Source organism: Chelon labrosus (genome assembly GCF_963514085.1).
Source record: "Chelon labrosus genome assembly, chromosome: 9".
In the NCBI taxonomy this organism is placed as follows: Eukaryota; Metazoa; Chordata; class Actinopteri; order Mugiliformes; family Mugilidae; genus Chelon; species Chelon labrosus.
Genome location: NC_140359.1, coordinates 2,997,453 through 3,011,051, shown reverse-complemented (window position 1 = coordinate 3,011,051; position 13,599 = coordinate 2,997,453). Strand labels below are relative to the sequence as shown.

Genomic DNA, 13,599 nt, shown 5'->3' with positions numbered 1-13,599 from the left:
TATTCTGTGATCAAGATATCTCATGTCCTCAAGCAAAACTGATTTTGTGATCACAAGGGGGAAAAAATGTACGTGTCCAAAGAGCTCTGGACAGCTCTTTGCTTTTTTACATAAACACCATGGCTGGTTTGATTAGTTACTGAGCAGTTATTGGCTGGGAACAGAATATTTCATCACTGATACGTGATAATAATTCTCTGTTCAGCTAATTTTCTGGTCAGCAATACATATGATTAGAACACTAGTTTACATGCTTAAAGCTAATACATGTGTCCCAAATCCATAATATATAAACTCCGTGGGAAGAACCTTTTTTTTTTTTTTTTTTGAATGTGGTGTCCCAAATGCAATACACAACAGAGACCTCATGAAAAAAAAATCTGCAATCTGAAACCCAACCAGCATTTCCCCCATAGGCCAGAGGTCTGCAAGGAAGCTGCAGCTTTCTCAGGGCTCCAGATTAAGGCCACAGGGCTAGGGTTACACTGGCTACTGTAGAGCCCAATTTAGAGGCCCCGATCTGTTGAAGGACCCTGCTGGATCAAATGTAAATGTACATGTTTAGATTGATAATTTTGGTGCTTATCCTTACACAACTCTGCTTAATGATTCTCCGAAGGTTATCAGTGATCCGGGTCACTGTATATCCAAAGAAAAGCTGAAAACAAGTTTCTGGGGAATCCCTAATCATGATAACATTCATAATGGTATGCGACTGGGACACACTGTGCTTGGTTCCACGGGCCTGATCACAATATAACACCAGCTGCTCATTTGCAGAGGACTGAGATGACCACGTTCAAGAGACAAGACTACACGAGAAAGAAATCAGTAACTCTCCAGAGGAAAGTCGGAATCAGCTGAGAACAAACCGCTAAGTAGTCTAGACGGCGATCCTACAGAACACATGTTGATTCCCACTTCCGATGTGCTTTGTCTGTTTGTGTCCATGCTAGAATGGATGATTGGCATGAAAGCTCATCGTTAGCGCCAGGCACGTTGAACTGGCGTAGGTTTCTTTTCTTCTTTGGTATCTCCTGTAAACAGTGAATTTCTGAGGTTGGTCAGAAAGCCTACAAACTCTACAGAAAAAACTGCTCAACTGCCACATCTTTTGATTCAAAGGGAATCTTTGTTTGGCTTCTTTCAGGTTCACCTTAGGTTGACGGGTGACCACTTTTGAACTGTTCCGTATTGAGCAGACACATTTGAGGACCTGAAGGGCAACACATAAAAGGGTACATGTCCTCAAACACAATGCTAATTCAGAGCAGGAAGAGTGGAACATGGGGGCAGGCAGACCTCTCATCAAATTACTGGCTGGGAGTAGTTTGTGTCTTTTCAGTCTGTTGTTTGCTGATCTAAAGGAATCTGATGGAGTGGATGTAGAGAAAGTCTCATTCAAACACAACTGCAGTTTATTCGACGGCCGTGTCTCCGGCCGTCTTTGAGAGAGAATGGATCCGGTGCGGGGCGGGGGAGTTGAGGCGAGGAGGTGGGACGAGACAGAAAACTCAAGGGGAGGAGTATCTGTGTCCATGGAGTGACGAGGATGAGGACGATGAGGAAGAGGAGCTGGAGGGCTGGAAGTGCGTGGGGCTGCTCTTTCCCTGAGTCTGACAGTTGCTGTGTTTCACACGTTGTCCAGTTATCCCTGCGATGGCCGACTGCCGAGCAAACAGGATGCCTGCGGAGCAGAGATCAAGCCGAAGTCAGCCTCAGAGCCAATTCTCTCCTGACTTCAAATCTTTCAGTATCTGATATATTTATCCTGACTACAACAAATTCCTTTAACGTGACCTCTATTGTCGTTTTCAGATTTATCTTCATATGTAGTTGCCCTGTATAGGATCTGAAAACATTTAAATGTCCCCCTGTGGTTTGCATAGTGGCTTAAATATAGTGTATATATATATATATTTTAATGCTAATACTGTGAGTACAGTATTGAGTAGAGTTATTTCAGCTATACATTTTTTTTCCTACTCTCACATTCACATGGTACCACTTCATGGAGCGGTTGTCTATCTGTAACTGTCAATCATCATGACAAAACATACTATTTCTATGATGTGGAATAACCAAGTAAAACTAAACTTCTTGAAAAATTGACGCTTAAACATACATCAGCATTATAGTAACTACCTAAAATGACAGAAGCCATCCTTTATTTGACATGTACTTTAGAACACATTAATATTAAGTGTATGTAGACTTCTGATCCACTGGAAGGAAATAACTCATCCTCTACTATTATTTTGATGGTTCTCATTCATAAAACTGCCTACCTTCATCTAAGACAAGGAAAGTTTAGTTGAATTAAAATGATATGAATTTTGAAAAACTGACTTAATATGTATTTGCTGAAGGTATAAACATCTTTATTTTAACTGCAGAGTATTTCCTCTATAATATAACTAGACTTTAATTCTACTTGTAAACACAACCTATTGCATATATAGTGTAGCTGTCCGCCATGGACAGATATACGGACAGTCAACTGTGCGGCAGTTGTTTTATTTCAGATTTAAGTGAGTGTCAGCTTGTGACGGGATGAACTAGATCAAACCAGCAGTGCCATCTCCTGAACATTGTCTCTCAGAGAAAGAGCTCAGATATGATGTGATGGCCACAAAGTTGAACGGCCTACGCTAAAGCAGAGAGGCAGCAATTACTTCAAGCCACAAGCTACCTCTGTTTATGCGCACACACACACACACGGCAGGCACATAAGACAACAAGCCTCATCGACCTCAAATCCACAGGCCCAATTTTGAGATATTTAACTTTTTTAACTCTATTGGACTGCCACTTCATTATGATGGATTTTATAGCAAAGACATCAAATTGCGTAGAGGACTAAGCACCAGGGTGCTGCTATAACTTATTGAATTTCCTGCCTGCAATTACATCAGCAAACGGCCCCTCTATTTACCTGTGTAGACAACTCCATTTATTTCTATTGACATGTTGATGCTGCTAATGCCGTTGGTAGACAGGTTCAATGCGGTCTCTTGTCTATCATCTGTCAAGAGAGGAGGCACAGAAGGAGAGGGAGAAAAACTCAATATGAGCATTTAGAAAGGGAACAGAAGAAGCAAGAGGAGTATTGGTGATAATTCAGAGAGTGACAGGATAAGGAGAGCTTTATTAAAGAGTTCTGGGGAGAAAGAACTGTCAAAAGAGGTTACAGCCATTTGCACATGTCAATTATGGATGAATCCTGTCACAACACAGTTGGAAAACTTGGCTAAATACAGTAAATGTGACTGGTTTTTAAATAACACAATGTCTTCTTTTTTTTTATTCAGTCAAACCTTCTTTCAGCCGGGGAAACCTGGTGAGAGGAAGTTCTTAGTTCTGACACGAAACATGAAAGATCTTAAACAAAATGAACCCGTGTTAAGAAAACAGACCAACAGTACACACACAGTGATCTCAGCGAGCTGTCCGGATATCAAACCATCTGTAAACACAAATTTATCCATCTGAGTGCATCTGGGTGGAGACAAATAATAGTGTTTGGATGTAATCTCTAAATTACAGTGTTACGGTGTGAGGGCAAAGCCAGACGACCAGCATGGGAATTAACCTGAGAAAGATTCTCACTCATTTTTCCATCACGTATCAAGCACAAAGCCCACTATTATGACTAATATGAGAGAGTCGGTGAAGCAGACAGAAATGATATCACACTTGAGCAGGTGGACCCCTTATTCTTCCTTTAGCCTCTATCATTAAGTCATATGTGACTTATGGCTCGTAATGAGCCGCGCTGGCTGCAGCCAAAGCCCAGCCAGACAGGCATTTTTACTCATGATAAGCTGGATTCTGCCTGCGGTCGGGAAAATCTATTTCTTCAAAACACCTATGGCGCTGAACTTCAAATTGCACGTGTTATATGATGAAGTATGTGCACATTAGTGGTTCGTGCATTTCACAGAGGAGCTCTCTGATGGGTCCACTAGCTGTTAATGACACACTGTGGTAGGGCAAACTGGTATTTAAGGCAGTAAAACAAAAATAACAGGAACACTTTAAATTGTACATCAAAATCAAACTGAATCAGCATATTTAATTTTAGAAATCTCTGTGTATCAGACCCACAGTTACTGAATGAGTTATGATGGTATTATTTCTTCTCAGGAATCTTTTATTGTTACTCCCCTACACCCCGTGTCCTTTTTGGGAACCTCATTCGAGGGATTACCAACATCCCTCCCCAACTCCCCTTAAAGTTGCTCTGAAGTCTGATAATGCTCCAGCAAAGATCTGATGGACCAGTCAAATCATTTGGTCCGGCAGATCTTTGCTGGAGCATAATCAGTTCCAAATGGAGAGACTCCAGACCAACTTTCTGCTGCAAAAAAAAATGTGGGCGGGGAAGTCAGGCTGGCTTCCCAGGAAAGAAGCTCAACCAGGATATTTAAATTGAAGCAATCATTTAGACTGGGAACTGGTGTTTGTAACAGATGTGACATTAGCTGTCCCTTTAGAATAAATAGCCAATAGTGAATTGGATGAAAAGTTGCTGACACTGGTCTGACTAGTGCCAATGATACAGAGCGTACAAGGAAAACTAAGGTCAGAATTATTCCAGACAATAAAGCACGCACAAAACATACGAAGTCCACATAGTGCAGTGTGCATACCATACTCTCAAACCTCCAGTGAGTGCTCCCACCTCTGTTGTTGAGTTTGATGTTGAGGGGTAGCTGGGTGGCCATCGCCAGCAGGTTCTGCTGCAGGGCGTGCTGCATGATCCTCTGCTGCTCCTCTGCCACCATCATCATCTTCTTCTCCGGCGGTTCGCTGCTCTCCAGCTTCTCTCTGAGCTGCTCCATGGCCGTCGCCTGGACGGCCGCCGCCGTCTGAGCCGCGGCTGCCGCTTGAGCCACCGCTGCGTGAGCGGCCACAGCAGCGGCGTGGTGGCTGCTCGGCGACAAGGGGATGGCCATCCGGCCGGGAAGGCAGCTGGACACCAGGGGCTCTTCTGGAGAGAAAAACACAATTTCAGAACGTGATCATCTGTTCTCATTCCTGTATGGTACAGTCATGTCTGAAGTCATGTAACTGAGCTGCGCCTGGTGACTGTCCATAAATAAGTCTGATCATGTAGATTATGCTTTGCTATAAACACTGAAAGTAATTTACAGGATTTAAACTAGCTGTACGCTAAGGCAGCTGTGGCTCAGTAGGTAGAGCAGGTTGTAAATGAACCAGAGGGCGGCTTGGCACTGGTGTGTGAATGTGTGTGTGATCGAGTGGGTAAATGTGACAGTGTGACTGTAAAGAGCTTTGAGTACCATTAGGTAAAGCACTATATAAATACAAGCATTTATCATTTCCCATAGCTCTTTTACATACTCCCAAACTGGCTCTGTATTTCTTTCATAATGCATGTGACAACACTTTTTGCTTATGTTAAGTTACCCATGACAACGGCTTTTGAAAGGCTTAAAAGCCCTTCGTCACAGGGTTGACATCGCCACAATCAGATGTAATAACTTATCCTGAGAAACGGTGGCAACAGCACGTCACACGAGTCAATTCCTGAATGGATATAAGAATTTGCATACAACAAAATAGTATCAGGGATCAGAATGATGGCAAAGGAAACAGACCGGCTATGGCTGCAGAGGGAGCAGAAGGCAGAACTGGGAACTGTGTGCACAGGGCTGTGATCGCTGTTGTAGAGAACAGCTTGAGCTCAGCTGAAGCAGCTCGGGTCATTCTTTGTTTTGGTTCAAGATAAAATAAATGATAAGCAGATAGAATAAATGACTCCCTTCATTTTGAAACCCCAATGAGCATCCATTCAGATGTTCAGAGGTGCCAACCAACCAAGGAATACCTAGAGGCTGATGATATGAATCATTCAGTTTGTTAACTAATATGAACTCCTTAAAACTCTATTAATTTTTTTTTAGATATGTCTGCTGTCTTTCTCTTTCAGAGAGCTCCCAATGCATTTTGTGGTGTATCAGTGTGTCTCAAAAAAATTGAGGAAGTCCTGCAATATGTTTCCACTTTGGTGGGAATGACCACATCACCCACACGTTGCATGAGCATGAATAAATGGAAACGTGGGCTGCGATTGCGAAAGGCAATTTCTGACACGCAAAACCCGGCCGACTTCTCTCTGAGTGACCTGGCCGCCATTTCTCCAAAAGATGCCAGGACCCGTGCAGTACATCACGTGCAACCTTTTTCTTCGACAAAATATTCGTAAAAGAGGAAATGAATCAGAGTGACAGAAAAACAGTTGCTTATTTCGGCTCTGGCCTCCTGACTGCAGGACGTACAAGATTAACTCTAAAATAGTCTGAAAATAGAAATTGTGTGACGGCTTTTCGAGGCGCACTGATTTTAGTTGCAATCCAGACTTCTCCAAAAAGAAATGTTTCCTAAAAAGAGGGTACCTTTGAATTTCAGAAATACACATTTGCTTAGTTTCCAGCAATAAATTAGGAAATAAATGCCTATTGCACATTTAGTATAATCCCTTTAGTAAAACACTGTTTGCACATTTTGCATGGCATGTAGCAATATATCTACTGAACCAGTTAAATGCATTTAATGTGGCACAGTACATGGAGTCTAAAAATGAAATGAACGCTCTGAATTTATAAGAGAGCGAATAACAAACTTCTTGTCAAAATATATTAATATACTAAAGGAGAGGAAACAGCGATACTGTTTCAAATAAACAGCTGAGGTAATGGTACTTCAGTCTTGTCTCATTCCATTTTACCTTTCTTGATCACAGGCACCTGAGAGATGTGGCCGCTGTGGTGGGTGGACATGGGAAGGTGGGACATCTGTATCTTTGGCGAGGACAGGAGAGAGGGGGTGCCCACGGGAGAGTAGTTGAAGAGCGCGGAGCCATAGCTCTGCCGGCGGCCCTCTCGCCGGTTGCTGTCAATAGCTGCCTGGAGCTCGCCGGGGGAGCTCAGCCCCCGCTTTTCACATTCATACGGGTAGAGGTACTTCATATATCTGCCGGGAAGAAGAAACACTTTTTAAAAAAAAAAATGATTTAAACTGCCTTTTCTTTATCACATATTATTATCAATTGACAATCAGTATGATTGACCAGTAGACTTTGCACGACAAATGTTCCTGTTTGTACAGTTTTTATAAATATATTATATTAAACATATACTGTATTTTGCACTACATGCATCAATTTAAACTCTTTAGTACTGTCATCAGTACCAATGTACGTACAGCTATCATGTGTAGTGATAGATATCAATAACAGTGTACAGTTGTATATATCAATAGAAGTGTACATTGTACATTCTGTATAGTTAAAGGTTTCACTTGTAGATTCTGTATATCTCTGTTTAGAAAGTCTTTCTGTATTCTGTGTCATAATATGTTGCAGTGGAGCAGATAGAGTACTGAAGTAGTGCAGAAGTAGTTGCAGTTATAGTAGTAGTTGTGTGTTAATGTCTCGGTAAAGAAAAAAATGTAAGTATAAATAATAAAACTAAACTAAACTAGGCTTACAAAATTAGATTTAGTCAGGTAGGACCTTGATTGTCAGGTTGTAAAATCATGTCATTGGTTTTCAATTAAGGCTGCAACAAACAATTATATTTTCAGTCTATTAATCGACTGATTGTTTTTTCAGTGAATGCATCGACTATATTCAGAGCAGTTGATTTGTATTAGCCTTTGCCTAATAATAAAATAATAAACAGGACTTCCCCTAATAGACTTTTAATTAAACATAATCATGATTTGAACCTTTCTCAAATGATACTGTTCAATAAAAGTTCCCATTTATTCTGTGTGATTAGAAAAGATGTTTGTCTGCTATATTCTTTCACTAATTAGCACACTTAACATTGAGTATGATTTAACTTCAGTGACTTGTAGTGCTGATTGTAACTGAAAAGTCAGTTGCATTATCAGATGGTCACCATTCACACTCACATGACATGTTCATCCAACTTAGGATCACCAATGAACCTAACATGCATGTCTCTGTGTGAGAGGAAACACGGCACGCATATCAAGAACGTGGAAACTCCACATAGAAAGACAAAGACACCATGACAACTCCCAGGGTCTGACCACCCACCAACCATCAGACTGAACTCACTGGAGTAGTCCAAATATTCAGCAGTTCAGCTCAGAGGGGCACTATTTTAGTATGAGTGCAACTACTTCTTCTTTTGGGGTTTTGGCAGGTTTTTATCTACTGGTCATATTATTAGACTCTCAGATTAATTCATTTCTTCAATTTCAATGTTTAGGCTCAGGTTTTTCCAGTAAAACGATGCAACACGCCGACTTATTCCACACAAATATTTACGCAGTCGTTGCAGCCCTACTCTTTATGAGATGGTGCATTCAGTTTAACGCACATCTGTACTGTTTTTCCAGATAATAAATAACATTTCAAAATCTTTGCAAATGAAGCAATTAATCCACTGTGATTAATTGTCTTGAGACGCTGGAAGTCGTTCACAGTAATCTACAGGAGTATATCTACTGATTACAACTTAAAAGGACAGGATCTGAAATGTCACACTTAATTCTTACTAAAATCAGAAAACCTCCGGGTGTGTTTTTTATCCTGAACTCTGTGCTCATTACAAATAGAAGACATGGTGTTTTTTAACAGCATACTACTTTGTGTTTCATGTGTTCATATTTAATGGGAGCCTGTCTTCGGCACACCAAGACAGGGCGTGATCGGCTCTTTGAAGCCCTGACGTACTTGTTCTCTTAAATCCAGCGCTGCGCTCGCCGCCATCCATCTGTTCACACACTGACTAACTGTGAAATCCTCCTGCTCCGCGTTATTGTGTCGTTTTTGATCAATGACAAATCCATTCAGAACTAATGCTGTGAAAGCCAGTGTTGTACACATTTTGAGGTGAACCTAACCTAACACTGTACAGTACAAGTCTGGTGTATCCTGCCTCTAACGCATTCTTCACATTCTTGTTGGATGTTTTTTTAGTCCTTTTGTCTTTATTTACTGCAATAAAGACGACTGTGCTTTTTACCTGTCTGGATAAATCTAATCAAACTGTTACAGGCATTTAAAGAAAACAAAGTAAGGGATACTTGATCTAAAACTGTTACAGTATAAACAACAAAGTATCTCAATCATCTCAGGTACACATGTAACAGTGTGTGAGCGCAGGTTATCAGCCATCTGGGGTTATCATCTGTGCTTGTACTCACTGTGTTCGGAGAGTGAAAGCTGCACTGGTAATAGAGGTAGGGAGGTTAAGGCCTTTGGTGATCTCACGCCATATTTTTTTATTGATGACTTCCACTAAGCCGCCTTTTTCTGTGACGAGCTTGTAGAGCATGTAGAGATCCAACACCTGCTTGGCCATGATAGGAATCCGATTCACTGGAGTCCCTGCAGAAAGCAAACACAATATCCAAAATCAATTCCATTAACTTTGGTTCCTCCCATCAATAGGCTTCTGCACCTTCTTATAAGGCCAATTTATCTTGAGCCAGTCAAATGTCTGACAGCTCTGTTAAGAGCAGGAAATATAACTTTCAGGAAAAGTTTGTAATGTTTTACCCGTGTATCCACCGGAAACTTTTTAAATTCATTATAAATTGTTATTTCTATGAGATAATGAAGCAATCTTTGTGGTGATAAAACATATCATTTATTTAACGTCGAGAAAACATAGTGCATGTATAAGGCACAAATTACTTTAAGAAAAAGCAATTAGAACGGGGAAAAACAGCAGGCACAGATAAATTAGTCTTGACTTGTTTAAAACTTCTTTATAATCTGTAGAAAATGGGAGTCATCTATTAATGGCCGTCAACCTGCCCCTTTATTAGTAAAATAAAGGGTCTCCGATAATAATTTCTATTTGCAATTTAATGCTGGGCAATAAAGGGAGAATGGGCGGCTCTTTGTGAAGATTCCAAAGTGGTTGACCCTGAGATAATTAACCTGCATTTCGCTGACAGAGTTCCATTGTGCCCATCGGATTTACCAAAATAGCGATCAATAGCTGCAGAAATATAGTGCAAACAACAGCAGTGGGGCCTATACAGTGTGGGGGGAGAAAAGCTCTGAAGTATCGTCTGCGGTAGTGAAGCCACATCAATTAAGGCCAGTAATTACGGCTTCATTTTGCGGTGATGGCATGTGAATGAATGAGACACTATTAAACAAAAGATTGATGTTCTCCCTCTCCTTGCAAGACAATGGCAGCAGTAAGTCTGAAGCTGCAGTGCCCCGACATTGCTCTTTGGAGAAGAAAGTGCAGGACAGGCTTGATTTAGAAAAAAAAAAAAAACTTTAGTGGAAATGAAAGGAAGACAATGCGTGCCATGAGAAAGTTTTCTCTCTTCATATGAAAAGAATTGCTTTATGTTGCTTATTGGTCTTTTTGTCTCTATGCGTACCAATAAATGTTGAATGGACTCACCCAAAACTATTTTTATATTATATATTATATCAGTGTGAAATGTTGATAAAAGCTATAAAAATACATCACAAATCTTGGTCCAAATCACAAAATTAGTCTTGATGAGATTTAAACAACATGCCGTGGGCTGTGCAGATGGAAGATGATCCACCACCGGATTAATTCAAACCGAAATTGTCCAATATCGGAAAAGAGCCCAAGAAATTCCCACATTGGTGTTGTTGAAAATTTACATGGAGGAATAAATAATGATGGCATAACAAGAGCACTGGACCAAGACCAGGACCACAAAGCTCTTCAGTAGTGTGATCAGCTGAGAGCACCATCAGTGCAGAAGTCTCTCCTAGAGCTATACACATAGCAACACAGAGCCAGAGCACTGCACATTAAGACGGATACAGCTGCCGCCTCAAAACCAGCAAACAAAGACTGACAAAAGTCTCTCCCACAAGCCTCGGCCTTAACCCCCTCCTACTTAATTGTCCACTGATCAACCAACAATAAAAACACATGAGAAACTTTGTGTAGGTCTGAACAGCTCGAAACAGTTGAAGCATGGACTCTACAGACCTCTAAAGACGGTAGCCTGAAAGTCAGACCAGCTTCCTGCAGGTTTTTGTGGCTGAAAATAGGTCTTGAGTCTCTCCATTGGGAACTTATCATGCTCCTGCAAAGATCTGCTGGGTCAGTCAAACCATTTGGGCAGGGTTTATGCGGTGATTGACAGAGACCGATTGTTAGAGCGACGTAGTCATACGTCACCTGAGCGCTTCGGCTGTTAAATAAGTCTACGACAAAATGGTTGCAGACAGCAAAATAACTTGATGTACAGTTAACTGCGATCAAGGAATACCTTAATGTCACGTATGACATTGCTTGTAGCACTATCCAACTGCATGCAGCGGTGTTGAAACATGTGTTAGTAAATTCATGATTCTGATAAGAGTTTTAGTGATGTGGTTTCAGGCACAAGGATCTTGAAGTCATATCCCACAGATACTTAATCATATTGTGACATAGAGAATTTGCAAGACAAGTTAGGACTCCTTATCATGTTTCTCCAACCTTTCCTGAACAATGTTTGCAGAGTAGCGGGGCGTGTCGTCCCGCTAAAAGAGGATATTCTACCAGCAGGGAATAACAAGTGTGTCAGAGAAAAATCCGCATGGACACCAGAACCCAAGGTTTCTCAGGAGAACTTTGCTCAGACCACCACGCTGAATCCACCAGCTTGCCTAGAACATAGAGCTGCCATGTCTTCCCCGAGTAAACTACACATCTCTAATCACCAGTGGACAAGGGTCAGCCTGAGCACTTGACTAGTCTGTTTCTATTAAATCCCCATTCACAGCAATGTAGTCTGACACATTTCTACAGCCAGAATTAAGGTTTTCAGCAATTCCTACTACAGTACTTTTGATGTGATCAGAACACAAGCCAGCCTTCACTCCCCTGTCATTGGTTTCCACAGTAAAACAGTACGACCACAAAGGAAACCAGCACTAAAACTCCTCAGACCTGTGCAGTTTATCTTTATTACCAGTGATTAAAACATGTGCCCGTGCTGATCTATAAAACTATTATTTTGATGAGAACATAGTAGCCGACCAAACAAAGATTGAGGTAGTAAATATAAGCCTCAGCCTTTGTCTGACAGAGTCAGAGGAGACACAAGCCTCTTAAAACAAGATTTATGCTCTTTCAATACTGAGGGTGATCTATTTGTCTCTCTGATTCCCTGAAAGAGATATAAGGAATAAAAGAGTGAGAATGGGGACCTTTTGTCAGCACAACCTATCTCATCAGGCCATGTGTCATTATGACAGTGAGCAATGGCGGACAAGATGGAAGAAATCCACTTTGCACAGAGTCATCTTCAGTTAATCTCTCGGCTGCTACGAGAGGAGGAGTTTGTAATTGGAACAATGTGGAACATCAGGGCTTCTAGTAGTGCAGTAATCATCTTTATGCTTGGCTTCATCGCTGAAGCATTCACTTTGCACCTCTGAGCCGATAATGGGATGAGAATTTCTCCTCCTCATTGACTTTGCTCTTTTAACCCATGAAATGAACGATTAATGCAGGGACACTGGGGAAACCAACTGTTTATCTGCTAACTCCCTAAATCAAGACAGGGAGGAAGCGGTTACGCCAGTGTATGAAGATTAGGGCTGGAAGAGGATCTCAGGGGGCCTGTAATTGCCTAAGGTCTGAAGATATTCTACAATTTTGTTCCTCTAAAAATCTGATGAAATCCTATAAAAGCACATACAAACATATCTCCAACAAAACAGCTCCACTGTTGTCCCAAAATTATTATCAACACATTACTGAGCTTCACTGTCGCACTGAGTTTTATGTTCCTACGTCGGCAAATTGCTTGCTCCCCCAAATACTCACTAGAGCATCAAACTATAAAAATAGTGTGAAACTCATATATAACTAAAAGGATTCAGCAGGATCTAGTTGGTTTGAAGCTGCCACACAAAGGAAAGTATATCTGGTTTGTTAACAGTAAGAAAAGGGTATAAGTCAGGCACACTTGAGTTTTCAAAGTGTGGATCTAACAGTGATAAATATTACGTCCCACTGACAGACAAAGATTGCAAGAGGAAAAGACTTAAGTGAAAAAAGGTTTATTGTTGTGGACAGGGAGCTGTAGCGACAAAGGCTGCTCAGCTGGCTGGTGTTTCAAAGGGAACTGTGAGCGAGGAATCACTATATTCTTGCCAAGTGGGTGAGTGCATGTGTGCCGTACGCCAAGAGAACTGGTGTATGGCACCTGAATAGGAGGTTATTTTGCTGGCATGGTCACTGCAGAGTTGTTCTGAGTAAACAAATAGGAGTGGTCTTATCTATGATGGTGTTATCAGAACTAGTAATGTCCCAAAAAAATATTCCAGAGAGGGTTAGGGAGTTTATGGTGTTGGATGACCAGAACATTTCTGGAGTAGAGAATGCAGGCTTGCTAGAGCCAAGGTACGAGCTACCCTCTCCACACTACATTAACTTTGACAGCTCTATTTATTGGACTGAATCCAGTCACGTCTAGGAGAATACAAGGAAGAAAAAAAAATAATTTGGGAATCTCCAGGGAAGGACGTGTTGTTTATTTAAGATCAGATCAGACTCAGATGAGCTGATACTCAATATTTAAAGACTGGGAGGC

At 41.2% G+C, this 13,599-nt stretch overlaps 1 protein-coding gene across 1 annotated transcript in view; it reads right to left on the bottom strand.

Moving 5' to 3' along the window:
* Positions 1 to 736: 736 nt before the first annotated feature.
* arid3c (AT rich interactive domain 3C (BRIGHT-like)) overlaps positions 737 to 13,599 on the bottom strand; it is a gene marked incomplete at its 5' end in the record, with an annotated part of 56,595 nt that continues 43,732 nt past the window's right edge. The window contains 5 exons of the mRNA XM_084552369.1: positions 737 to 1,687; positions 2,936 to 3,025; positions 4,685 to 4,993; positions 6,755 to 6,999; positions 9,208 to 9,391. Of these exons, the coding sequence (XP_084408495.1) occupies positions 1,515 to 1,687; positions 2,936 to 3,025; positions 4,685 to 4,993; positions 6,755 to 6,999; positions 9,208 to 9,391 (1,001 nt within the window). The 3' untranslated portion in view covers positions 737 to 1,514. The remainder of the gene's footprint in view (positions 1,688 to 2,935; positions 3,026 to 4,684; positions 4,994 to 6,754; positions 7,000 to 9,207; positions 9,392 to 13,599) is intronic.